General features: G+C 44.1%; 1 protein-coding gene across 2 annotated transcripts; it reads right to left on the reverse strand.

The window, feature by feature from the left end:
- Positions 1-332: 332 nt before the first annotated feature.
- Positions 333-27,920, reverse strand: akt1s1 (AKT1 substrate 1 (proline-rich)). 2 transcript variants are annotated; one of them, XM_072588846.1, is made up of 5 exons: positions 27,853-27,920; positions 16,577-17,075; positions 8,693-8,776; positions 7,526-7,680; positions 333-5,535 (listed from the first exon to the last, which is right to left on the reverse strand). In XM_072588846.1, exons 1-5 carry the CDS (start codon positions 27,889-27,891, stop codon positions 5,392-5,394), a joined length of 921 nt encoding a protein of 306 aa, XP_072444947.1. In that variant the 5' UTR covers positions 27,892-27,920; the 3' UTR covers positions 333-5,391. The 2 variants fall into 2 exon arrangements, with proteins under 2 accessions (XP_072444947.1, XP_072444948.1); XM_072588847.1 differs by lacking the exon at positions 27,853-27,920 and adding an exon at positions 26,558-26,578.
- Positions 27,921-27,961: the final 41 nt, after the last annotated feature.

Below are 27,961 nucleotides of genomic sequence, written 5' to 3' on the forward strand. Positions count from 1 at the left end.
CCTGCTGAGTTTTTTCCCAACCATTTCAGTTTTTGTTTCGGATTTCAGAAATCTGCAGTTTTCAGGTTTGTGTGTATGAAATCCCATCACTATTTCAATATACAGGGAAGCCCTACCCTCAAATTCTGCTTTACCCATGAACAGACAGTTGAAAACCGATTCACTGGTCATTGCTGTTTATGGGAGCTTGCAGTTCACAAACTGGCTGTCAGGGTTTGCTGCTTTGCAACAGTGGCTTTGCAACAGCGACACTGACTGTGGTCAGCAGCACTTCAGCAAGTGAGTCGGTGGTCAGGAGGGAAAACAGAGACCAAGGAAGTCAAATCACCACATTTGTAATAACAACTCGACTTTATTTTTAGAAAGTGAGAATAGTTGTATCCTTTAGTCAGTTTCTCATCATTTTGTTCACATCTCCAGCAGTGATTGTCCTACAAGTTTGTTAAACATCCCAAAATGCAATGTGGTTGCTCAAAATATTCTGAAAATTCTGATATCCCAGAAACAGCTCATTCCATGCATGCTCTCTCTCTCGTACCAAGTACCCATACCGTTAATAGAAACTGAAGCATTATCTGCAGTCTCACAAAAAAGGTTAAATCAATGTCAGTTTTCTTTCCTCTCTCTGAAAGAATGAAGTGCCTTGGTCAGGTAGTTGGAGTCAGATAAAGTGAAGTTATAACCAGAAATAGGAGTCTAGTCCAGGTCAATAAGCAGTGGTTGACATACTAACATTCTTACACTTGCAAAAGGCCTCCAGATGCTGTTGGGGGAAAGAGATATAAATCTGAACACAGATTGTGTACAGAGCTTCAAATACTGCACATATCCTCACTCACCTTAACACATGCCAGAAATACCACACTGAAGAAAAATAAAGTTGGGCAGCTTAAAATGAAACAAAGTGCTAGAAATACAGATAGGCAGCAACAGATGTACACTCTAACTGTCTAGATTAATAGCCCAGGGCAGACAACCTCCATTTGTAGCTTTCTGAAGCCACATTTAATGTTTTTTAAACAAACCTGCAACACAAGGAGCAACAGCTCGTCAATCCAGTGATATCACAACTGAAGCCAACTTTTACTACATAATGCAGCGTATCTATTTTCCCCAAATTAAAACAAAAACCATTCCACTAATTATAGGGATCCAAAATTGGAATGATCCAATTATACTGGCAACAGCACAAATATGATAACCCTTTTCCAGCTTCCAACCATCCTCATTCCCAGCAACAAATTAAACTTGGATGGAAAGTCCATCTTGACCAGAGTCTGGCAGCCAGTTGAGCCAAGAGCAAAGCAACAGGCCAAATTTTAAGATTTCTAGTTTCCCCTCCTGCCCCCTAAGGTCCAAGGTCACAGCGTGGAAAGGAGAGGGGTCTCCAGCACTGAGAAACACCCAACAGAAAGAGATAGCGGATCAATCAGACATTGCACAATTTCTGCCTCGTATCACGTATTCAATTCCATTTAAAACTGGGTTAAAACACAGGCCACCTCTGCAAGAAGTCAGCCTTTTCAAAAAGCCTGTCCCAAGTCATCACGCCCTGGCCAGCTGCACCCAGCAGAAATGACACTGCCTCTTCCTGTCCATTAAAACCCCAGCCTTGCATCAAGCTGAATGCAAAGGAGAGCTGCTGATAACATTGTACGAGTTCTCCCATATATTTAGGAAGAACCACTGGTGGAAGATTTCAACATAAACCTCAGATTAGCAGGGAGCTACTCAACATGGTAGGGCATTACCTATCGCTGGGGGGGGGGGGGGGTCCTTCCCACCGAAGGCATCCAAACTCTCTTCAAAAGAAGTTACCCATGCTGATGCAACTAGTTAGTGTTAAAAAATAAGCAATGCGGAGGGATCTGAGATTTTAGAGCAGGGACTCCAGGGATAATTATGCAGAGTAAATAACAGTCAGAGGTCCAACTACAAGGGACTAGACTAAGCACAACAAAGCTGAAGTCGGGAACCAGTTTACTCTGCTAAATTGGATTGGAGTTGTGGTTAATCGGATACTTGAAATGAAGATGCCCTAGATGTTCAGGCCAGAGCTCTAGATTTCCTACCAAGACTCAATCCAACACCACACAGACCTGCATCAATGCAGCCTAGGCTCCTTGAGGGAAGGGCACTCTAACTACTTGAAAGCTGAAAATGGTCAGAAATTTTCCAGTTGTTAGATTCTACACTCTCCTCTCAGATGCTGAATTAGCAACTCTGATTGGGCGTTTACCAAATGGAAAATTCAAGATAGTCCAGATGCCCAAAGCCACATACAAAACATTGCAAGATGGCAGAGGTTAGCATGACCAATTCCAGCAAAGGGAGGGTTAACCCAGTAATGACATCCCAACTGTGGAATGCACCATTACAGGAGCGCTGTAGAAAAGGTTCTTCGATGCAAGAGGTGTACATGTGAATACACGTGCTCAATCAGGCTAAGGGATATGCTAGTGAACTAAAGGGGAATTTGAAAATCCAAGCATCTCAGAGGAAGTACAAGGGTTGGCGTGTCACACAACACTTGCTGAGCAGCTGCAGGAGGGAAGGGTGGTACCATGTTGCCCCTAATTCAAGGGGAGGGTAGGAGACACAGGGGTTTAAAAAAAAAGATGGAAAAAGTGGGTTAGCCATGCCCGCTACTCTGAAGTGGCCAAAAAAGAGGAGCTGGGAATGCAATTAAAACAAAAGCATCGGAATTGGGACAATATTATACAGAAGTGCACACCCTCCAACGTGAACACTGATGTTGATAGTCTGGCTGGGTCACCCCCGAGGTTCCAACGAGCACTCAAAAATCGGAAACCCTGGATAGCATGTTGAAGCATTGTCCTTATAGGGAGACATTTGTTTCTGGGATTTTTTTCCTCTCCATGGCAGAGGATTGAGCTGGGATATTAAGCACCAAGGTCAGGGTCAGTCACAGGAGTTTTCAGTCATCTACATGGTAGTGTTCAAGTACACCAGAATTACATTCCAAGTTTAGTAACAACTGCTCATAACAATAAACAGTCTAAAAGGAGATCCTGCTTGGTGGTGGTTGGTGGGGAACAAGGGATGGGGATGGCAGGGATTAATGACTTACCGCTTGGCTACACAACAAGCCGACACGGTGGAGCCCCACCATACCCCCATTCCAATTCCCACTGAGACATAAAAACTAATTCACCAAAGGCCCAGCTTAGACAGGCAGTGGGAGGGAGTTTCACTCTCAATAGTTCTGACCAGAAGCTGCTGATCTTGAAGACTCAGCTTCAACACATTCTTTGGTTCCAAACCAGAGCAAACCAAAAGCAAATCTATCTTGTCAAGAGCTTTTGATGGAATCTGATCTCCAGAGAGATCACTTCTCTGTCTCAGCAGAATCACTGTTTAAAAAGAAAGGGAGAAGCATTCAATCTTCAAGCAGCTTCATATTATCCAAATGATTCTCAGGGACAGCTAACAGTGCTCTAGTTTCGCAAGTTTAAAGAATCCTGGGGCAAATGTCAGTAGAACTAAGCAAGTGGACTCTGCAGAAGCAGGCAGTGAAAACAAATCTGACCTTAAATCTCCAAGGCACATTGGGTGTCTTTAGGGAGGTAGCAGCTGCCTTGCCTTAAACAAATTTCACCAATTACGAGAAGCAGTTCAAATGAAGCATTACAACACTTCTGTAATGAAATGGGGGTGGGCAAAAAAAAGATACTGACTTCCAAATCTGATCTACAGGCAAGTGTGGGTGGGTTGGTGGGTAGAGCTGGGAAGGAAGAAATAAAAGCCAGAATGTGTCGTCAGGCAACAAAACCAACTTGACAAAGGAAAAATCAACTCAATTGCAAGTCAATCCTCAGCACAATACTTTCAGGGAAGGGGACAATGACAGAAAGGGCGAGTGGGATGGGGGTTGCAGCACTCTGGGTGATTCTGAAAAGTCAACACCAGGCAGCGTTTGGTTCCTAAGGCGACACAAGCGAAAGGAGCACTGGAAACAAGTTTAAGTTAATCGCCACATGCTGAGTGGTAGCTCGTGTGTGGCATCAAGAAGCGAACCCGTTTTTGAACAAACGTACTCAGGAGAGTGTCGCTCGGGGATACCATGTACCTGCTCACGTGAAAGATAAAACACTGGTTAGAAGCCAGCACACTTTAGTTTCCAAACAATGCCAACCCATTCAGACCCAATACTGTGACACGCTCACTTCAGAGTGTGTGCAAACTTAAAAGGTAGCTTAATTACTCAGGACATTACCAGTGGCTCCCCTGCTCGGTCATCTGCAAAACAGGCAGCCTGTACCAGGATGCAGTACTGCAGCTATGTAATGGGCACTGCAACCTCTGCTGTACTGTATATGCCCACAGGGCTTGTTAGTTAGGGAATGTGGAGTGAGCAGACCAGACCATTTGCTATATATTGTATTCGTCCAATCACTTGAATAAACACAGTCAAGTACCTAGAAGTCCTGCAGCATAAAGAATCTTAGCAAATTTGGGCATGCTGAACCAGATTTGCCTTGTAATAAGCAAAAGGTCAACCTCATTCTAAAATGACATCTGACAGTCCCTTTGTACTGATTTGCAATAAAATTATTGGCTCACGCTTTTTTTTAAAAAGAAAACAAGATTAAAGCAAAGCAGAGGTATTACACAGGGAAGTGACCAAGACACCAGATTCAGACATCTCTTCGGGAAATTACTTTGTTTTGTAAAAAACAAAAATCAGTGCCAGCTGAAAACCGAAACGGTGACCACATCTCTCACTGAATGCAGGGAAGGGAGCTGCTGTCTTTAAATGGAATTGAACCCATTAGGGTTTTGTTTTGGAGTGGTGGGGAGAAGCAACATGGACTAGGATTGTTGACAACAATCCCAAACAAGACCAATTGTTTTTAAAACAGCATGGATTTGCACCACCTGTCTTGGTGGGACTGGCAAGATCGTATTGGTACCTGCAGTTGAGCGAGAGAGCGAGCGAGCTGTGAGGGTCTTCTGTTGTGAACCATGCTCTTGTCTGAATATAATAAAAGGGCTCAGTTAGCTGGTTTTTAAAAAAAAAAAGTCACAAAGCATGCTGGGAGGAGGAGAAAGACACAAGGACAAGTTGGAACATTAAAAGTCGATTCTTGAGCACTCTGCTACACACTTTTGCCAGAAAAATATACTATAAAGTTTCTTGCTTTCTTCATCTTTGAAAAGTTACTGAATCAACTTCTTAGCCAGTCTTTTGTTACACGTAACCTTAATGCTACATGAAGCGGCTGGCCCGTGGCATAGCCCTGGGCCAGTTAACAACTTTCCTTGTGGGAAGGGTTCCTGTAGTGTTGCGTTTGGCAGGGTAAGGGGTAGAACGGAGGGAGAAAGGAAGGGGAGGGAAGGGTGGAACATGTGGTGGCATTGAAAAGTGCTTTAGTACTTCCGGTAGGGTTTCTGAAAGTCACCGGTGTTGAGTCGGGGACGGGGGAGGTCACCAAACATCTCAGTGCCGTCTGTCACACTCATGGCCAAGGCCCTCATGCTAGCAGCAATCTTGTCCAAATCTGGTGAAGGCAACTGCAGACAAAAAAAAAGGTCAGTGAGCAATACAGCTAGAGACAACTGCAAGACACCAAGCAGCTCAATCAGGGCCCTTGAGGAGATCCAGCAATCGGAGCCTCGGACCCAGACATGAGAAAAAAGTTAACTCTGCCCTCGCTCCACAAGCCCTCAGAACATCCTCCAGAAATTTTGCCCCCAGTGTTTATTTTTGATTTCCAACATTTTGCTCTTGGCCATGGTGCAGGCCAACCTTCCTTATTCACCACTCATTAGGAAGACGGGAGCAAGAGGCAGAGGGAACAAAAACAATGTATAACTATGCAGTGGTTAATTTGGTAAAAATGTTCCAAAAGTGCTTCACAGCAGCGTTCTATATTAAAAAAAACCACACCTGATGGCCCTGAGGAGTATCATACATAAACACACACACAGGAAATCAGGGATGTGCAAGAGTCCAGGATTGGTTTGGCAAGTGGAGGAGGAATATACCAAGTTTCTCCTTTCTTGAAGGATTAGTTCCTATCTAGATGCAATTCTACAGACATCAGAATTGTTCTGATACCCTGCACAGAATGGCCATATGCCAGAGTCAAGGTGATAGCTCACTACACGTTAGCAATGGAACCAAGTCAAATCTTGTCTACACTTCTCAGCAGGGCCACTGAATAATCAAGAATATGGGTATTGTTTAATTCCACCTCCCACCCATCCCAGTCACAACCATCCAATCATAGTTTATTGGTGTCTCTACTGTTACACCAGTTGAGGGAACGCAAAAATCAGGTGGAGGATTGAGCGTGGAATCCTGTAGCCTGCAGAAAGCCGCTCTGGAATTTCAGGCCCATCCAATTATTCCTGCTGTAACCTACCCTTTTGGAAAAAAGGCAGAACAACACAGGCCAATGTTAGGTGTGAGGTAGAAGCTGAGCAACAGCAGAGTTGCAATGAAAATCAGAAGCTTTCCCTCAGACAGAAGTACCGTCTCTCAACTAGAACTCAGTGAAATAATTTTCAAAATATAGACATAGAAGATCACTGCAGAAATGGAGATCTTGTTGTTGGAGGAGAGTGAGACCACTGACTGGTAGAGAGTGTTTCTGTAACTCTATCTCCATATTCAGTGGCTGCCCTGGTGCCTGTACAGTTAGGTGATGTTACAGAGCAGCAGTCAGGGATATTTGCACCAAAAGTAATGGGCCCTGGTACAAACACTATGTTAATTCTATAATGCCAAACCAATAACTGATAGATGGTTATAAATAATGTCTGGGTGCAGGTAGGTACAGATGTGGATCATAAAGAGCCACGTTAAAATCTGCAAGGTTATCACTACAGCTTCGATCTTACCCACAGGCCGAGTTCAATTGCACTAGAGTGTTTTTCCAGGAATTACAGACTTTCACTAAAAGTTATCCTCCAACTGGTTGGGAAAACTACAGCTGAACTTGAGCCAACGTCCAACCACCTCCATTTAAAGTCATCACTCAAAAGGAAGATGGGGGTGCAGAGGAGTTCCCCCTCCTCCACTCATGTGTCACTGGCTAAGCCGATATTCATTGTACAACTCAAACTGGATACAAGGGTTTCACTGGACCACTTCAGTATGCAACTCAAGAGTCAACCACATTGGTGTGGGGCTGGAGTCACAGATGTAGAATGGGCAAGGACAGTTGCTTTCCTGGAAGGGTAATGTTCCCAAGTCTAACATTTATGGTTGAGGGTGTGGTGCTGGAAAAGCACAGCAGGTCAGGCAGCATCTGAGCAGCAGGAAAATCGACATTTCAGGCATAAGCCCTTGACACTTATGGTCACTTGCATTGACACTAACATTTTGTTTTAAAACCAAGAAGTTTATAACAAACCCCATAAATTTCATTTTGTGAAACAGAAATTCCATTATGGTATTTGAATTATAAAAATCTCTGGGTTACCAGTGCAATAATGTAACCAATACACAACTACACCCCTGAGGAACAGCGTCAATTCTGGAGAGAAGGCACCTTACCCTTTCTTCATTTTCCCCATCAGCGAACTTCTTTGGCTTCAGATCTTTGAATCCCCAGATGGGGACAGACACAGGCAGGGACTTGGCATATTGGTGATGCCTTGCTTGGGGCAACGTTTGAGAACGGGCAGGGAGTTCCTCGCTCAAACTGCCATCTGTTGGGCACAGGCACAAAACAAGCAAAACTGAGCAGTCACATTTAATTCACACTGAATCGCTTCAGATCTGCGATTCAAAGCACCATTTTATTAATGCATTAACCCATCTTTTGCATGCAGTCACTAATCCAGCCTCTGGGTGGCTCCAAGCTATAGTCCAAACAATGCACAACACTGCTTGCATAACATCACCAGCAGCTAGTCATAAAATTATAGATTCCATACTTTGTGGGAACAGGCCATTCGGCCCATCATGTCCATAACAACCCGCCAACAAGCATCCCACCCTTCTAACCCTGCATTTCCCATGGCTAATCCACCCAGCATGCAGATCTTTCGACTGTGGGAGGAAGCCAGAGCATCCACAGAAAACCCACACAGACGCGGGAAGAATACGCAAACTCCACACAGACCGTCGCCAGAGGCTGGAATCGAACCTGGGTCCCTGGCACTGTGAAGCAGCAGTGCTAGCCACTGAGCTGTCCTGACAATCAACCAACATGGACATATTCCACCCAAGTGTTGGATGTTGAAGCCTTTGGCACAATGCATTGCAATCCCTCATTCTGGGACTCTCCTCCTTCTCCTTCCCCCCCCCCCCCCCCAACCCACACATTTCTTTCGAAGTTGGATTAAAAATAAAGTCACAACTCTCCAAAACACAACTCAGATTAAAGACTGGTAAAGTGGTTGCTATTTCCTGGTGGAGAAGTTCATATTCTTCAACTCAATTCTTACAATTGTAAAAATAAATGACTAGATTTGAAGAGTATGTCAACGAATTACAGCAATTCCATAATTGTGAAAGGCATTAAATAAACAAGCCTTGCTCCTTTATGTCCAACCACTCCTCCTCTCCAAGTGAATGAGAAACACAAGAAGCGCATATACACCCAATGCAAGAAACACCTTCTCATGAATTGTTACTTAGAATAAACTCTAACTTCCTTCCAACTGTGCAGCATCTACGAGGTTCTACAGGACAGCAATCAAGCCTCTGTCTACTTACCATCTGTGCTTTCTCCATCCAGGTCAGATTCAAAGAAGGGCTCACAGTCCTGACTGGTCGATTCCTCATCCATTGTGAACATGGCTGGAAGTGAAAGGAGGAAAGAAAACAAAAAAAAAGTAAACTCTAGCGTAAAGATCATTTTGCTGTTCATCAACATTTGTACCCAACACCAAACTGGGAGTTGAGTGGGGTTAAGGCAAGTAACTAACTGGTGGCAATCAGATTTAGATAGATGCCTGTTGACATGATAGGCTAACCCTAGGTTGTAGAGCAGGTATACAACAAAGACATTAATAAACCTTGGGAATGTGATCGCCAATTGATGACTACGCATTGACAGAGCTAAAATATAAGCTACTTCAGCTTTGGACAGCAAGAATAAGAGACTATACACAGTTCTCAGAAAGTGAGAATTTAAATACAGAGGACCAGAGGGATCTGAAGTTACATAAACAAATGTCACTTAAGAGCCAACCACATCACTAGTAAGAGTTGTGACTCAGATCAGTTAAGCCATAAAACAAAACGAACAATGTTTATTTCTAAAGGACAGAACTGAAATGCAAAGCATTAAAGTGTTAACTCTAATTTATTGGCTACTCCTCAAAGATGAGGGCAAGTATCTTCCAGGAGTCCAGGATAGCAGATGCTGCATATTTGGAATCTATGGAGATGGCGGAGGAGATTGTGGAGGCATTGGTGGTGATCTTTCAGGAATCACTGGAGTCAGGAAGGGTCCCAAAGAATTGGAAAATGGCTAATATTACACAGATTAAAATAGAGGGAGGGAGGCAGAAGACAGGAAACTATAAGTCAGTTAGCCTGACCTCACTCGTGGGTAAAACTTTGGAGTCCATTATTAAAGAGGAGATTGTGGAATGCTAGGAAGTGCATGGTAAAAATAGGGCTGAGTCAGCACACCTTTGTCAAGGGATTGTCAAGCCTGACTAATGGTGGATGTCCTAGTAGAATGGCTGAGTGGTATAATCACTAGATTGTTAATCTAGAGATCCAGGTCATGTTCGGGGATTGAGGTTCAAACTCCACATCAAATATTTAAATTGGGGCGGCACAGTGGCTAGCACTGCTGCCTCATAGTGCCAAACAACCGGGTTCAATCCCAGCCTCGGGCGACTGTGTGTGGAGTTTGCACATTCTCCCAGTGTCTGCGTGGGTTTCCTCCAGTTGCTCTGGTTTCCTCCCCCAATCCGAAGATGTGCAGGTCCAGTGAATTGGCCGTGCTAAATTGCCCATAGCGTTCAGTGCATTAGTCAGAGGGAAGTGGGTCATTTAATTAGATTAGATTACTTACAGTGTGGAAACAGGCCCTTCGGCCCAACAAGTCCACACCAACCCGCCGAAGCACAACCCACCCATACATTTACCCCTTCACCTAACACTACAGGCAATTTAGCATGGCCAATTCACCTAACCTGCACATTTTTGTACTGTGGGAGGAAACCCACGCAGACATGGGGAGAATGTGCAAACGCCACACAGTCAGTCACCTGAGACGGGGATTGAACCCAGGTTTCTGGCGCTGAGAGGCAGCAGTGCTAACCACTGTGCCAGTCTGGGTGGGTTACTCTTCGGAGGGTCTGTGTGGACTTGTTGGGCTGAAGAGCCTGTTTCCACAGTATAGTAGTATCTACTCTAAATCAAAATCTATTAGAATTCTGAGGTAACAAGCATGTTAGACAAAGGAGAGTCAGTGGACATTATCTATTTGGATTTCCAGAAGGCATTTTACAAGGTACCACACAGCAGGCTGCTAAATAAGATAAAAGCCCAATGTGTTAGGGGCAAAGTTCTAGCATAGACAGAGAATTGGCTGAATGGCAGAAGGCAGAGAGAGTGGGGATAACAGAGTCTTTTTCAAGATGGCAGCCAATGACTAGTAGAGTTCTGCATGGGGTCAGGTGTCAAGACCACTACTATTCATGTTAAACTTTAACAAGCTGAACGAAGGAACTGAGGGTATTGTTGCTAGGTTTGTGGATGACAAAGATAGTTGGAGGGTAAAGTAATGCTGAGGAAATGGGGAGGCTGCAGAAGGATTTGGACAGGCTAGGAGAGTGGGCAAAGAAGTGGCAGATGGAACACAATGTGGCACAGTGTGAGGTTGTACAATTTGTTTAAAAGAGAGAAGCACAGACCACTTTCTAAATAGGGAAAGGCTTTGGAAACCTGAAGCACAAAAGGGATTTAGAAGTCCCAGTTCAGGATTCTCTTCAGGTTAACATGTAGGGCCAACTGGCAATTAGGAGGGCAAGTGCAATGTTTGCATTCATTCCAAGAGGACTTGAATGCAAGAGCAGAGATGTACTGCTGAGGCTGTACAAGGGTCTGGTCAGACTTTAATTTGGAATATTGTGAGCAGCCTTGGGCCCCACAACTAATGCTGGTGTTGGAGAGGGACCAAGAGATGGTTCACAAGGATGATCCTGGGAATGAATGGCTTGTCACGCGAGGACTCTGGATCTGTACTCGATGGGGTTTAGGAGGAGGAGGGGTCGAATTGAAAATTCGAAAACACTGTGTGGCCTTGATAAAATGGACATGGAGCAGATGTTTTCTCTAGTAGGAGAGACTAGACATAGCCTCAGTGAAGGGATGACCCTTTCAAGCTGAGGGGAGGAGGAATTTCTTCAGCCAGAGGGTGAGGAATCTGTGGAACTCATCGTCAGCGGGCTGGGGAGGCCAAGCCACTGGAGTGTGTTTAAGGCAGAGATAGATAGGTCCCCGATTAGTAAGGGAGAAGGCAGGAGAATGGGGGTCGAGAAACAGGTCAGCCACAATCAAATGGTAGAGCAGACTCAAATTGGCCCAAATGGCCTGATTCTGCTCCTAAGTGGGACATTTGCCAACATTTGGGGCATCTGGTCAAATGCTAGGAGTTCAAGCCATGGCTTGTTCTTTGTACCATCCTCAGTAAAACATTCTATAGACCTTTATCAGAAGCATCAAATAAAATTCAACACCGGGCCACTGAAAGAGATATTAGGGACAATGACAAAAAGCTTGGTTGAGGTCTTAAGGAGAGAGGTGGAGCAGCAGTTCAGGGAATGCATTTTAGTCCCATACAAAGGAGTAGGCCACTCAGCCCACAGGCCTGCTTCATCATTCAATAAAAATAATGGCTGATTGAACTTCTCTACATTCTCACCTATCCCAGTAACCTTTGACCCTTTCGCTGACCAAGAATCTACCTCTGCCTTGACTTTGAGATTGTCTGTGTGGACTTTGCACCTTCTCCCTATATCTGCGTGGATTTCTTCAGAGTGCTCGGGTTTCCTCCCATAATCCAAAAATGTGCAGGTGAGGGTGGATTGGCCATGGGAAATGCAGGGACACAGGGATAGGGGAGGTGGGTGAGTCTGGATGGGATGCTCTCCGGAGGGCCAGTGCACAATGGGCTGAATGGCTTGCTTCCAAACTGTAGGGATTTTGGAATTCTATTAATCTGCTCTTCTGGCTTTTGGGACCTATAAAAAGGTACAGTGAAAATTCAGTGAAGCACAAGTGGTCAGAATTGGAGTGTAGGGGTAGAGGAGGTGACATAGCCAGGCGATAGAGGGATTGCCAGAACAAAACTTTGATGTTGGGACAGTGAAACACGTGAAAATGAGGATACAGGCAGCAGAGCTGTGAACATTGACTGGTAGGAGAGAGTGAAAAGAGAAGTACATGGGAAATGGTTAATCACGAATCAAAAGTAGCAGGCAGAGTTTTTTTTTTAAAAAAGGAATGGGGCACATTTCACAATCACAGGTTATGCAGTGAGTGAGCCAACTGCTTTTATAGTGTAAACAAATCTCCACTCATCTGCTATTGAAATCAGCTTGGTTGGATTTTTTTTAAAGTATAAACACAGATAACAGCCCAGCAGATAAGCTAGAGAACTAAAGAGTCCCTATTAAGTTAGTTCAGGCTGGAAGCTCATTCATGTTGAATGAACTACAGGCTATTAACTTCTGTCTCACTGTGCAGATGTAGCTGGATTTTCTGCCCTATCCAACAGCCCTCACATCCCTGATAAATACATAATAGCTCACTTAGAGACTTATTCTTTTGGGTAGCCCAGGATCACGTATTCACAGACCCCTTCAAAATTATATTAGAATTCCCAAACTGAAGCAGCTAATATGTTTATTTACTTGTGCATAGTACATTGGCTGTGGCCAGCCAGCTCAGTTATCTGAATGGAGGAGGAGATTCTAAATCCCATCAATATTGGTCAGCCAGGCCTTCCCAATCTGCCCAATCAAGAATCCCGAACTCAACAAGTTCCGCCCGGTCCCAATCACTACACTCCACTACAGCTTGGAGCAGCCCTCTCTGAGCTTAACATCTTGGCTGACAATGCAGGGGAGTACCATAGGAGTGCTGCAATGTTGGTCTCACCCTGACATTCTGGCCAGTATTTATCCCTCAACTGATGTCTCAGAAATAGATTAGCTGGTCTCTGCTGACTGTTTGAGGTTACTGCGTACAAACCGATTGCAGAGTTTCCTCGATTACAATGATTGCACTTTAACAGACAGACAGACAGAGTCAGTCAGCTGCTAACACTTGGAAACATCAGGGAAGTTTTGGGAAGAGACGGTTTAATGCACATTATTTCTTGAATCAAAATTGGAAAGGGTACAGTAACATGACAGGGCTAAATATTCAGTCTCACTCCAGGCAACAGCAACTGCATTTGGTTTGCAGTGATGATCACTTCAGATCTCAAATGCCTTTAGCTGTGTGCAAACATCGATAGGGGGAGGGGGTCCCCCCCAGTGTGGTCATGAGCTCCAAGTCAGCAATGGACACGGAGGGAATGAGTACAGCTGCTCTCCTGGTCTAACCAACACTCCCACGGTCTCACCCACTCCGCCCACCACTCTCACTCAGGGGAGAAAGGAGGGGAAAATTAACATTTGGAAAACATGCATTGTATGCCATGAGTAGTAAACATTGACTGGGGAAAGGCGCAAGATTAAGCGGGAGGCGACCGAAAAGATATTGTTAGTGTGGGAGCTAGCTTCTTGGACTTAATCCAAGAGGGAGTTGGCAGTGGAGGTTGTGGGGGGGGGGTTCATGTTTATCCAGACCAAGTGTAAATCTGACCCTGTCGTGCCAGTTTAGTGGAATGCAAGCTGAGGCAGCCTTTCCCAGATTAGCAGCTCTGCACGGACTTGTGAAAGATGATCCAGGATAATGTGACTTCCATCATATCAGGTACCAGGGATACCCAATTCACTTTTCGGAGGGATTCAGGCAGTTTATTCTTCAAGATTAATTACAAAGTGGACATCCTGGCTCAGTGCACCCAGTTACAGTGCTGTCAGTGGAGGTCTGAAGTGCGTGGGGCACATTTATGCAGTGCAACACCATTTCCCTGTTTGGGGGATTATTTTCTAAACTGCTTTCAGTCTCAGTTCAAGCAGATTTAATGCAGGGAGATCCTGGGCCTACCCATAGTAACTAGAGCTACAATTAAAAAGTAAAACAAACAAAAAAACCAAGATGCTTAATCTCAAGATCAAAATAGAAGAGGATGCGAGGAAAGAACAGGGAAGTGGGAGCTACAGGAATATACTTTAAAAGGTGCTGATGCAGACATGGGCCAAATGACCTCTCACTCTCTCCTACAACTTTTTAAAATCATTCTGTGCCTTCAAAGTCAGTGAATAGTTTCCCCAGCACACACGCAAATGTGGAAACCAGCAAAGAAACAAAAATGCAACACCAGATCCGCAGGTTAAAAAAAATCAATACCATTTAAGATGGACAGTTATCAGGAAAGACCCTACACAGACCTCATCACAATTTCCAATGTTTTTTTGAATAAATAATAAGTTTTGCACCTCTCCCATAGAGTTAATTTCATGCAACTTTTGTGCAAAATATTTCTCCCCAAACTTAGTCCTTTCTTTTTTAAAAAAGAACAAACCATTGACACTAATTCAGCAATCTAGAGACCAAGACAAATGCTATGGTATTCAAATCCAGTTAGGGAAGCAGGTGGAACTTGAATTCAATGAAAATAATCTGGAATTAAAAGCTGGACCTGGAGAACCCACTAGTGGAAATCTGCCATCCTATCCCAGTTTGGCCTGTACATGACTCCAGAACCACAGCAACGTGTTGGTCTCTCACCCAGCCCCAGAGATGGTGCAGAAAGCTGCACAGCTGCATCAAGCCATTAAAAGCACTGTTTATGTACCTTAACACGCCAGCGGCTCAAGGAGATAGCTCACCACCTCCCTGAAGGGCAATCAGGAATGGATAACAAATGCTGGCCCAGTCTGCATTACATGAACAATTTTGTTTTAAATTCCATGGGGTTTGATCCTATTGTCATGATTTTACCTTAACATCAAGGCTCACTTCTTCAATTCTGTCTGCCCGGGAACCATTTGCAATTAATTTACTATATATGAATGACTCAAGAGGAAAGCGAATATACAACAGCCAGGGTGGAGGAGGACAAAAATAGGAAGGCAAGTGCGAAGGAAGACACTGTCTGCAAAGGGATATAGACAGGTTAAGCAAAAGGGCAACGATTTGGCAAAAATAGAGGAGATGGGTATTAATTAAATGAGGAACAACTGCAGAAAATCAACAGAAGAGATTTTGTCTACAAAGTCACAAAGAGCTAGCATCTGAGTTTAGCAGGTAGTAGGGAAGGCAAACGGAATGTCGGTGTTTATTTCAAAGGGGAAAAGGAGTATAAAAGTAAGGAGATTTTGCTAAAACTATACAAGGCACTGGTCAGACTGCAGATGGATTACTGTGAACAGTTTGGGGTTGAATACCTATGAAAAGATATTTTAAGCATTGGAGCAGTCCAGAGAAGGTTCACTCAGCTGTTACCATGTAAACAAAGACTGTCTTAGGAGGAGAGGTAGAGTGGAATGGGTCTGTACTTGTTGGAATATAGAAGCAGGAGGGTAATCTCATCTGAAACACACAAGATTCTTCAGCACTTAATAGGGTAGATGCAGAAAAGTAGTTTCATCTTGTAGGGGTGTGTAGAATCAGAATAAAATCTCTGAATAAGGGGTTGCCCATTTAAGACCAGTTTGGAGGAATTTTTTCAGATGTTAACGAATCTGCAGAATTCTTTATTGAGAGCACTGTTGAGACTGGGCCGTTAACTATATTCAAGGCGGAGTGAGACAGTTTTAAATCAGCAATGTTTCGAGTGTTATAGGGAAAAGGCAGGAGAGTGGAGTCAAGGATCATCAAATCACTCATGGTCTCATTGAATAGCAAAACAGACTTGATGGGCTGAATGGCCTATTTCTGCTGCTACATGTCTTATATAGGTCAGGTCAGGTCATACTGGTCTATCTGCCATCTCTGAACCCAGATTGGGAGTTCAACACTCCTTTGGACTGAGGATGACCCAGAAACTCAGTTTGACAGAGGCACAATTACTTTAGGAGAAAAGATAACCAAAGTTTTGTCAATCAACTTTAAAAAAAGCAAGAGGTTTAAAAGGTTCTTGGAAGGAGCGAGGTTTAAGGCCTTTGATCACTTTTTTACCCCCATGTAACCTCCTCCAGCCACATAACCTTCATCTCCTAACTCGGGAGATTTTGGTACATCCCAATTGATGGATTTTTGTTTTTTTTAAAAATAAAGAAAGATGATCACTTGCTGGACCAGCATTAATTGGTCATCCATAAGTACCTAAGAAAAACCATCTAGACCCATCTGATGTAGAATCTGAAGACGATGTTTTTAAAGAGCATTATATTCTGCATTCTATTCTATTATGCTGCTATACTTAAGTCATTATTTGTCTGGTTAGCAGAGTAAACACTATTTTGCGCTGTATCTCAGTACATGTGACAATAATAAATCAACTCTCTCCTTTTCTTTTACCTGAAGTATCATTTAAGCTACATCTGTCCGCTTCTCTCTCTGATACAGAGGCCGTCCTCTCCTCTGTTTCTGCCATCTCAGGGCCACGCTCGGTCATTGGTCCTGGATTGGCCAGACCCTGATCGTCAGTTGTAAAGTCACCCTCACCATAAATGGACGGGTAGCTCTTGGAGAAGGCCTCAGAAGCACGCTCGTCTTGCCCGGAGGCTTTCTTGCTGTTGGGCACTGGGATCACACTGTTGGTGTAAGCGGAGGTCTTGTGGAAAACTGCAATGTCATCCAAGTACTGCTTTGTGGCTTCTGAGAGGGCCCCTGTCCCGTGGACTGCATAGGCAAGGTTTGACTGCAGCTTAGGCCGGTATGCCGTGAGAAGGACCACATCGTTGCCTGTCTGTTTGCGGTACTTCTCCATGGCACAGATGAGAGAATCCCAACTCTCCCGGTGGTTGTCAACCATATCAGTCGTCATCATTCCAGACATGTAGCTGCCTATGGAGGGCTGGGATGGTGGGAGAAAGATTGGAAAACAAAAATAAGAATCAAAAACGGGCACAAAAATCACTAGAACCATGGACGAGTTACAGAATAGGAGGAGACCATTCAGCTTTTTGGGGCGGTTTTCAAACCAGTATCTGTATGGCTATAGGTTTGCTCGCTGAGCTGGAAGGTACATTTTCAGATATTTTGTCGCTATACTGGGTAAGATCAGTGAGCTTCCGAATGAAGCTTCACAGGAGGCTCACCAATGTTACCTAGTATGGAGACAAAACGTCTGAAATTGAACCTTCCAGCTCAGCTAACAAACCTACATCCAGATCTAAGAGTCTTCTCAAAACTCGCTAAATACCTATATTCTAGGAGGGCTATAGAAGCTCTAATGGAGCATACTCAAGACAGAAATGGAGACATTCCTAGATACTAGTGACACCAAGACAAGGCTATAAAACAACTGTTCTTAAACAACACCTTTCAAGAAATAAAAAAAATCACTTCAAGACATCTGTATGGAAGAAGCTGCTAGAGGAAGTTAAAGTACAATTCAAAAGTTTAAGAGAAGATTTGTAGCTCGGGTGCTTGTTGTTGTGGTTCTGTTCGCCGAGCTGGGAATTTGTGTTGCAGACGTTTCGTCCCCTGTCTAGGTGACATCCTCAGTGCTTGGGAGCCTCCTGTGAAGCGCTTCTGTGATCTTTCCTCCGGCATTTGTAGTGGTTTGTATCTGCCGCTTCCGGTGGTCAGTTCCAGCTGTCCGCTGCAGTGGTCGGTATATTGGGTCCAGGTCGATGTGCTTATTGATTGAATCTGTGGATGAGTGCCATGCCTCTAGGAATTCCCTGGCTGTTCTCTGTTTGGCTTGTCCTATAATAGTAGTGTTGTCCCAGTCAAATTCATGTTGCTGGTCATCTGAGAATTTGGCTACTAAGGATTGCTGGTCATGTCAAAACCCTAGCCAGAGAAACAATAGCCAACCTGCTGGACATACAGAACAGACAACTGGACGTTGAACCTATCAACAAAGACGGCATACTTAAACTACTGGACCTGTGCCTCACAACACACTTCACATTCAACAACCAAATATATGAACAAATCAATGGCACACCCATGGGCTCACCCATCTCTGGGCTCATTGCAGAAGCAGTAATGCAAAGGTTAGAACAAACAAACAGTCTTACCGCAAATTCAATCCAAACTCTGGGTCAGCTATGTAGAGGATACCTTTGTAATCATTAAAAACAAATAGAGAACACACACCGGATCATCAACGCCACACTCACAGGAATCAGATTCACTAGACAGGAAGAAAAGGACAACCAGCTCCCATTCCTAGACGCGATTGTACAGAGAACACCAAACGGAGAATTCACCAGGAAAGCCACACACACAGACCAAGTCCTAAACTACGAAAGCAACCACCCCAACACACACAAAAATAGTTGCATCAAGACACTGTTCAAAAGGGCCACAACACACTGCAGTACACCAGAACTGCAAAAATAGGAAGAACACCACCTATACAATGCATTCGCCAAAAACAGATACCCCCGCAGTTTCATCAACAGATGCCTAAGGGAAAGACAATGGAACGAGGACATGCCACAACCCAAAGGACTGCCCACACTACCATAGATCAAAAACATTTCTGAACTGACAGCCAGACTACTGCGACCACTAGGACTCATAACAGCACACAAACCAACAGCCACACTCAGACAACAACTCACCAGGACGAAGGACCTGATACCCAGCATGAGCAAAATAAATGTAGTGTACAAAATCCCATGCAAGGACTGCACAAAACACTACATAGGACAAACAGGAAGACAGCTAACGATCCACATCCATGAACACCAACTCGCCACAAAATGACTCGACCAGCCATCCTTGGTATCCACACACTGATGACAAGCAACATGAATTCGACTGGGACAACACTACTATTATAGGACAAGCCAAACAGAGAACAGCCAGGGAATTCCTAGAGGCATGGCACTCATCCACAGATTCAATCAATAAGCACATCGGCCTGGACCCAATATACCAACCACTGCAGACGACAGCTGGAACTGACAACTGAAAGCGGCAGATACAAATCACTATAAATGCAGGAGGAAAGATCACAGAAGCGCTTCACAGGAGGCTCCCAAGCACTGAGGATGTCACCTAGACAGGGGACGAAATGTCTGCAACACAAATTCCCAGCTCGGCAAACAGAACCACAACAATGATTAGTACTATGACAACATTACAAAGGCATCTGGATGGGTATAGGAATAGGAAGAGTTGAGAGGGATATCAGCCACATGCTGGCAAATGGGACTACATTAATTTAGGATATCTGGTTGGCAAGGACAAGTTGGGCTGAAGGCTCTGTTTCCATGCTTTACAATACTATGATTATGATTCTACATTAAGTAGATGTCAGGCCAACATGTCTGGTTAGACCCCAACATTGAGGTGTACACTCAAGACTCAAGGCACCAGGAGTCAAGGCTTTAGATAGGACGCAGAAAACTTTGCAATGAAGACCTTCAACTAAGAACCAATCTAACCATGCGAGAGTGAAATTTGATAAGAGAAACCTTCAGTAAATAAGAAAAAGTGGCTTCCAATGGAGAGTCAGTAACTAAGGGGACACAAATTTAACTCCCCAGCACCACCCCAAACACTGAGACAGACTCCGGTTTTTCATTTAACAGAACACACTTTCATTGGAGTCTTTTGCTCTATACAACATGTACAAATTCAGAGTTTGTCCAAACTAGGTTAGTTTTGGGTTAACATTCAATTAGCTATGAAGAGAGGTTTAGTAGGTTAGGTTTATTTTTAGAAAAAAAGATGGAGGGTGGATTATTATGGAGATTTACAAAACCATGAAGGGTATAGACAGAGTGGATAGAGACAAGCTTTTTCCCAGGGTGAAGGATTCAACAGCGAGAGGTCACGCTTTCAAAGCGAGAGGTGGAATGTTTAAGGGGGACACATGCAGCAAGTACTTCACACAGAGGGTGGTGGGTGTTTGGAACGCGTTGCCAGCAGAGGCGATAGAGGCAGGCACGGTAGATTCATTTAAGATGCGTCTGGACAGATACATAAGTAGGTGGGGAGCAGAAGGATACAAATGCTTAGGAATTGACCAACAGGTGTAGACAGTACATTTGGATCGGCTCAGACTTGCAGGGCTGAAGGGCCTGTTCCTGGGCTGTAAGTTTTCTTTGTTCTATACAACAGGTACAAATTCAGAATTCATCCAAACTAGGTTAATTTTGGGTTAACGTTGCACCAGTTGCTTGCAGCAGTTTTATTAACAGAGTGGTACGGAGTTAAATTGTTCCTGTGTCAACAAGTCTGTTTAAAAAAAAAGCCACTCTTGGCAAGTGGAACTTGTATAAGTGACCTTTTGTTTAGGAATCCTACAGGATCCAGTCAGACAGTGGGTCAGGTTTCAGCAAGCCAGGAGGAGAAAAACCCAGATGTTGCAATTTAAAGACTGTGGGAGATTTGGGACCTCCTTTTGTCTTTTCCTGATTTTTGCTACAGATAAACAACCTCCAATTTAGCAAACTGGAAGAGTGAAAGAAACAGGATTGCTCATGTCTACAGCAGCTTAAAAGAAACATTAACTGCAGTCAGTCACTGTTAAAAGGCAGGAATGATCCTATGACAATGTAATAATTAATTTAAACAAAAAAAAGTTGATGTAGATTAGGGAATAGTTATATATTGAACATGGAGCAGAATATTCCTGCTCTTCCCCAAATTATATGCAGGATCTTTGGTACATTTTGTGCTCTCAAGTCTCTAGATTGGAATCTGAAGCACCTTCTGACCCACGGGCAGAGTGATCTCCATAGGGTCATGACTGACACACGCTCTCACGCTGAGCCCCATCATCCCTACAACACCCATCTTTTGGAGGAGAACAAAAACTAGGTAACGGACTCAAGTCATTTCAAGACTTGGAATGATTAGGCTACCGTCACCACAATTTATTTTCGTATATCATCTTAAATACGGGTTGCTCTTCGTCTCTAGTGTAAAGATCTGTCAGTGACTGATGTCATAGACTGGCACATTCCCAGGGCCAGGACCACGTGCTTTGGAACAGACTGAAGTTTGGAGCAGCAGCCACAAAGGGCAGAGGGAAGGAAAGCCACTTTCCGGGATCCTTCACCAGAGTAAAGGATAGGCTGCAATCCCATGGAAAACATTTTAGATTGCATGCTTGACATGGAATGAATATTTTGAATAAGTTGTAGTTGTAAGAGCAAGCAGTTCAGAGTGCCACATACTGCACTGAAGAAAATGTAGCCAGTTTGCTCTTACAACTGGATTTAAGGTTTCCAAGGTAAAACAGCTTTCTGACATTCACTCACTCAGCACGCACAGACATGAACAAAACCACCTCAAGATTTCAGACAACTGCCAACACACAGTGACACCCCAGAAAAAAAAACAAACAAGCATTTATACTGTAGATGATGTTTAAAAGAAAACAAAAAAGTGGTTAGACTGCCTTTCAGACAGGGTTAATACAAATCAACAATTTAAAATGCTCAAAGTATCAACCCTGCTGTTTACAGCATCTCCCCTCCAAATTAGATTTAAGCTAATTTGCATTCATACAGCATTATTAACAAAGTGGAACATGCCAAGGGTCTTTACAGAAAGATCAGGCAAAACATGGACAGAAAGTCACAAAGGGAACATTAGGACAGCTGACCAAAGACTCAGCCACATTTTTACCACAGATACACGTGCACAAGCAACTGAAGGCATGGCCATCATTGGCGAGTCAAAGGAAGTGGGGGTTGCACAAGATGGGCTGGCCGTTAGAGGTAGGGAGTGGGGAGGACAAAGGAATTTGAAGATAAGCACAAACTGCAGGCACAGTTCAATTACAAGCTACATTCTAACAAACACACATCTGAACAAAAAAAGTGTTCGTTGCATACCCCTGAATCAAGAGAGGATTTCCTGAGATATTGGGATACGGCGGTTAATTTTGCCACAACGGTGAGGCAAGGGAAGTGGTTAACTGTGTGGTAAACTCAGAAATAAGTTCACCACATTCTCCACATGCATCAAATATGGCTCTGATAATTGCAAACTTGCCAGGAGGCAGAAAGCAGTGCGTTCAGGTCCCTACTCCAGGAGTAGAGCGCAGAAATCCAGGGTTGATGTTCCAGAATGAGTGCTGCACTCTCAGAAACATTTATCAGAGATGGCCAGAGTCATACAGCATTAAAAAGCAACCCACCATGTCTATGCCAACCAACAAATACCAATCTACACTAATCCTATTTACCGGCAATTAGTCCACAGCTTATGATGCCTTTGCATTTTAAGTGCTCATCCAGATACTTCAATGTTGTGAGTATTTATCTCCACCACAGTCCATATTTCTTCCCTGCCATGGACGATATTTTTTTCTGATCTCCTCCAAACCATTCACTCCTCCCCTTCAACTTATGCCCTCCAGGATTACACGCACCTGCCTTCAGGAAAAGATTTTCATGATCCATCTGTCTATATCTCTCAACTTGGTATACCCCTCCAGCCTCCTCTACTCTAGAGAAAACAAACTCAGCCTATCCAGCCTTATCCAATATTGGAGATTTTCCAGCCCAAGCAACATCCTGGTGAATCTCCTTCACACCCTCTCCAGTGCAATCATGTCCTCTGATAATGTGGCACCCAGACCTGCTCACAGTATTCCATCTGTGGCCTAACCAATGTTTTGTAAAGTTTAACAAGACTTTGCTGTTCCTAAACTCTTACACCCTGGTTAATGAAGGGAAGCATCAGAAATGCCTTCTTCACCACAGTCTACCTGTGCTGACACCTTCAGGGATTTATAGATTTGTCTCTTTGTTCCCCAGTACTTCCTGGGGACCTACCATTCATCGTGTACATCTTCCTTTATTAGACCTCTCAAAATGCAGCACCTCACACTTATCAGGGTTAAATTCCATCTGCTCTGCCCAATTCACCAGCTGATCAATGTCAGACTATAGCCAGAGACCACCCTCCTCAATATCAACATCATCCATTTCATGTCAACTGCAAATTCATTAAGTATACCTTGCACATTCACATCCAATGTACAGTTGTATCTTTAATTAGGTGAAGCCTGAAACCAAACCCCATCTCCACTCCTGAAAGATCCTATCCCCATTTTTTCCAAAGAGAATTACTACTTCCACCCCCTACCCCCAGTCAGCACATCCAGATATATATACACCCCTTGAATTGGACATTCCAAAAAAAACATTTGAACATCACCACTTTGTGGTATCTGTGCGCACAAATGGCTGATGTGCTCCCTTGCATTACAACTGCAGCCATATTTATTGGGGAATCCCCAGTCATTACAGGCACCACATTAATGCACGTTTCTTTAACCAATACCTGTACACTAACCCACTCCTGGTGGGATCACCAATTTTTTTGTCAAGTCTACATTAGCCACAATCTTTCTGCCCACAGCACCCCACAAAGACTTTTATCCCAAAATTATCACACCATCTCTGCTCAGTTCCAAATGAACAGCATAAGGCAAAGGAGCAGAAATTAGGCCATTCAGCCCATCAAGCCTACTCTGCCATATAATCATGGCTGATCAGTTTTTTTTCCCCAATCACATTCTCCCAATTTCACTCTAACTTTTGATACCTTCGATGACCAAAGGACCCATGTTTTAAATACACTCAATGACCTGGCCTCCACAGCCTTCCAGGACAATGAGTTCCACAGATTCACAAACTCTCCGGTTGAAGAAGTTACTCCTCATCTCCATTCTAAAGGGCTTTCCCTTAAAGTTTGTGCTTAGATTGCTACATAGAATCTCTACAGCGTGGAAATAGGCCCTTAGACCCAACAAGTCCATACCAACTCTCTGAAGAGTAACTCATACAGACTCATTCCCTACTCTATATTTACCCCTGACCAATGCACCTAACCTACACATCCCTGAACACTGGGCAGTTTCCCATGGCCAATTCACCCAACCTGCATATCTTTGGGCTGTGGGAGGAAACCGGAGCACTTGGAGGAAACCCAGGCAGACACTGAGACAGTGTGCAAACCCAACACAGACAGTTGCCCGACACTTGAACTGAACCTGGTTCCCTGTTATTGTGAGGTGACAGTGCTAACCAGAGCCACCATGCCACCCATGCTCTTGGGTCGTAGTATCTCCTGCCAATGGAAACATCTTCCCAGTGTCCACTCTGTCCAGGTATTCTGACTGTGGCTCAGCATCTTGTTTGCTTCACCCTCTATCCTGTAAACGTGAGGCTATTAGTGGAAGAGAAGTGTGATGGAACACTCCCCACTTGCCTGGATGAGTGCAGCTCCGACACTCAAGCAGCTTAATGCCACTAGTACAAAGCAGCCCCACTTGATTGGCACCCCATCTACCACCTTCAACATCCACTCACCCCACCACTGATGCACAGTGACAACAGGTCATACCATGTACAAAGTTCACTGCAATAACTCACCCAGACTCTTTAGGCAGTACCTTCCAAACCCATGACTTCTGCCACCTGGAAAAACTAGGGCAGCAGCTACAGGAAAACACTGCTTACCTCCAAGTTCCCCTTCAAGCCACAGTCCATCCAGACTTGGAACTAAAACACTGTTCCTTCACTGCTGCAGAGTTAAAATCCTGGAATTCCCTAACAGCACTGAGGATATTCCTAAACCCCCAAGACCTGCAATACAGCAAAGCAACAGCTCACCACCAACTAAGAGGGTAATTGAGATGACAATAAATGCTGACCTAGCCAATATGCTCAGACTCTGAACAAATTAAAGGTTACATTGCCTCTTCCAGTATGCACCATCATGTAGTATGCTTGATTTTAACATCAACTCCATGCTCCTGCCCTACTTCTATATCCTTTAAAATTTGCAAAAAATATTCCAGATCTTGCGCGAATCACTGAGCATCTATAGAATCCTTTGACTGACAGTTCTGTCGTTGAGTCCCCCTCACTGAAGGTTGAATTAAGAATGACAGCATTTTCACATGCACTCAATCTTCTAACAGAGAAACAAGCCATTCAGCTCAAACAGTCTGTACCAATGCTCATATGTCTCAGAAGCCTCCTCCAGCCCTATGTTCAGTATTCCATCAGCATCACCAGTGCACAGACAGCAACCAAAACAGATGCTCAAGTGCATTCCAAAACCAACAGGCAAAACTGAGATTTGTCTCAGTCGCTGGATCATTTTGAGAGTTTTTTTTTAAAAACCGTGCTTACTCAGCCTTCTGTCATTACAAGCACTTTCTTTGTTCAGAATCTTGAATTGCTTTGACAATCTGCAAAAATATTCCCTTAATCTGTTCTTGAAAGTGAACAACTCCAATTTAATTATGGGGAAATTTTAAATAAATAAAATCTTTCCGCTCTAGTGTCAGTTTAATATCTTCATTCCCTCCTCTGCTTTATCTTTCCAAAGTCTAGGTGTCTAAAACTGGCCACAATATTCCAACTGGGGTCCAACCAACAATTTGTAGAAGCTTAAGATAACTCTGTCTTTAGCAGGTCCCAGGTATTACACTATCCACATATTACCTTTATAATGGTACAGAGCAAGATCACCTCTTCAAAAGGGCATATTTGCACCACATTGTCCTTTCGATCTACCTATTATAAACCCCTCTTCACAAGACCATTTGCAAAAGAAAACGGCAGCATGCTTTGTTTGGCAAGGGTCGGAAGATGTGAGGAAGTCAAAACGACTATTCTGAAAGCAATGACACCCTTTGCAGACTCAAAGACGTCAATATATTTAGTACAAATCCACAATTCAGAAATAATTATTAGGTGAGAGCTTTAACGTGAAACTTCATCTACATAACCATGCTGAGACATAACATGCTTCCAAATATTATATGGAACAAAGCTGCTAAAGATCATGCCAACCTTGGCTCTGTGGGTGGCTGTGGTTGTGGGTTCAAATCCCAAAATCCCAGACTGGAGCTCACAGCTTTAGTTAATAATCCCTGTGCAATTGAGAGACTGGCTGCACTGATGATCATTGCTATCCAGGAAGATATTAACAAAGACCCCTGGCTATCCTCTGATACAAAACCTTCCTCATCAGTCAAAATAAAGGGGCAAAAGAGGTCTCTCTAGTCTCCTGGTCATTAATCATCGCTCAAGTACCATCCTTAAGACAGTTTACCTGGCTATTCATACATTGCTGATTCTGGGAGCTTGCTGTGCACAAATTGGCTGTCCTAGTTTGCACATTAGGACAGTGAAACTTCATGGGTGGCTCAGTTAGGATGATGCCCTGAAAGGCACTACAGAAGGAGCAGCATACATTTTTGTTTGAATTCCAGAAATTTATACGAGATACCAGATGAACCTCCCACCACACAATAGGGCAATAGCACCTTTTACATTTTCATAAGCAAACAGACATGGCTTCAGATTAACAATTTACACAAAAGAGAGAAGATTGTACCTCTGTTAATAAGCTTAAGGCTACACTGATGTGTCAGCAGAGATCTTGCATTCAATTTAGTGTGCTCTGATAGCTTCTAACTCACATGTGGAAGAGGAGAAATATTTGGATTAATACACCAGCTTTCATCGTCTCCCAAAACACTTTATAAAGGAGATGCTGTTGAAGTGTAACCTGTGCTGTAACACAGGGGAAACCACAGTTAACTTCAAAGCAGCAAGTTCCAATACATGTAAATAATTAGGTAACCGATCTATTGAGTGGGTTTGATTAGATTAGATTAGATTACTTACTTACAGTGTGGAAACAGGCCCTTCGGCCCAACAAGTCCACACCGCCCCACCGAAGCGCAACCCACCCATACCCCTACATCTACCCCTTACCTAACAACTACGGGCAATTTAGTATGGCCAATTCACCTGACCTGCACATCTTTGGACTGTGGGAGGAAACCGGAGCAAACCCACGCAGACACAGGGAGAATGTGCAAACTCCACACAGTCAGTCGCCTGAGGCGGGAATTGAACCCGGGTCTCTGGCGCTGTGAGGCAGCAGTACTAACCACTGTGCCACCGTGCCGCCCACACAGTGGCACGGTGAGGGATGATTGAGGGATGAACACTGGGCCGGACACCAGTCATCGTGAGCATATTGCCATCATTACTACTTGAAAGGACAGACAGGGCTTTAGTTTAATATTCCACCCAAAAGACCACACCTCAACCTGCAGCACTCCAGAGTGCAACCTTGCTGAGGAAAGGCTTTTAAAAAACTCCCTTTTAAAAAAAAAAGCAGCTCATGCAGCAGAATACATCTTCTACTCAAGTGAGATAAAGCAAAATGAATAGGCACAAAGACAAGACCAGTGTAATACCAACTCGGAAAACAGAGGGCTGGTTAAGGATAGTGCCCCTTGTAACACACAGCAACCACCTTCTCCAAGATCAGAGCCTGGTCAGGCAGAGCAGTACAACCACCTTCTCCAAGACCAGAACAGGGTCAGGTAGATCACTACAAACCCATCTCCATAACCAGAGCAGGGTCGGGTCAGGCAGGTTAATAACAACAACCTCAGGTGCAGAAACAAAGCAATGGGAGAAGCTTGGAGAGACAGCCCCTCAATGAAGAGGAGGGGAGAGGGCCCTGAGGGAGCTAACACAGAAGGTGCAAGCAAAAACAAGAGGCGGGGATGAGAAGATGCAATTAAAGAGTGCAAACATGGGGCAGGAGAAGGGACATTAACTGACAGAAGGCCAGCTGAGAGAACCCCCCGCACAATCACACACACTCCTTACCTGTGTCTCCCTCCAACCTTCCCAGAGCCAGACCCGCATGCGCACTTCGTCGCCTTCTTATGTCATCACGTCACCCTCCTCTACGTCAGACGCTAACGCGTTTGGAAAA

Source organism: Chiloscyllium punctatum, chromosome 18, assembly GCF_047496795.1.
Source record: "Chiloscyllium punctatum isolate Juve2018m chromosome 18, sChiPun1.3, whole genome shotgun sequence".
Taxonomy (NCBI): Eukaryota; Metazoa; Chordata; class Chondrichthyes; order Orectolobiformes; family Hemiscylliidae; genus Chiloscyllium; species Chiloscyllium punctatum.

What these genes read in the sequence shown, in the direction of transcription:
- akt1s1 (XM_072588846.1), bottom strand. Translation starts at nt 27,891, where the DNA reads ATGCGGGTCTGGCTCTGGGAAGGTTGGAGGGAGACACAG. An exon ending in AAGGTTGGAGGGAGACACAG is followed by an intron (nt 17,076 to 27,852) that starts GTAAGGAGTGTG and finishes CCACCATCCCAG; the next exon opens with CCCTCCATAGGCAGCTACAT. An exon ending in GGATGGAGAAAGCACAGATG is followed by an intron (nt 7,681 to 8,692) that starts GTAAGTAGACAG and finishes TGTGCCCAACAG; the next exon opens with ATGGCAGTTTGAGCGAGGAA.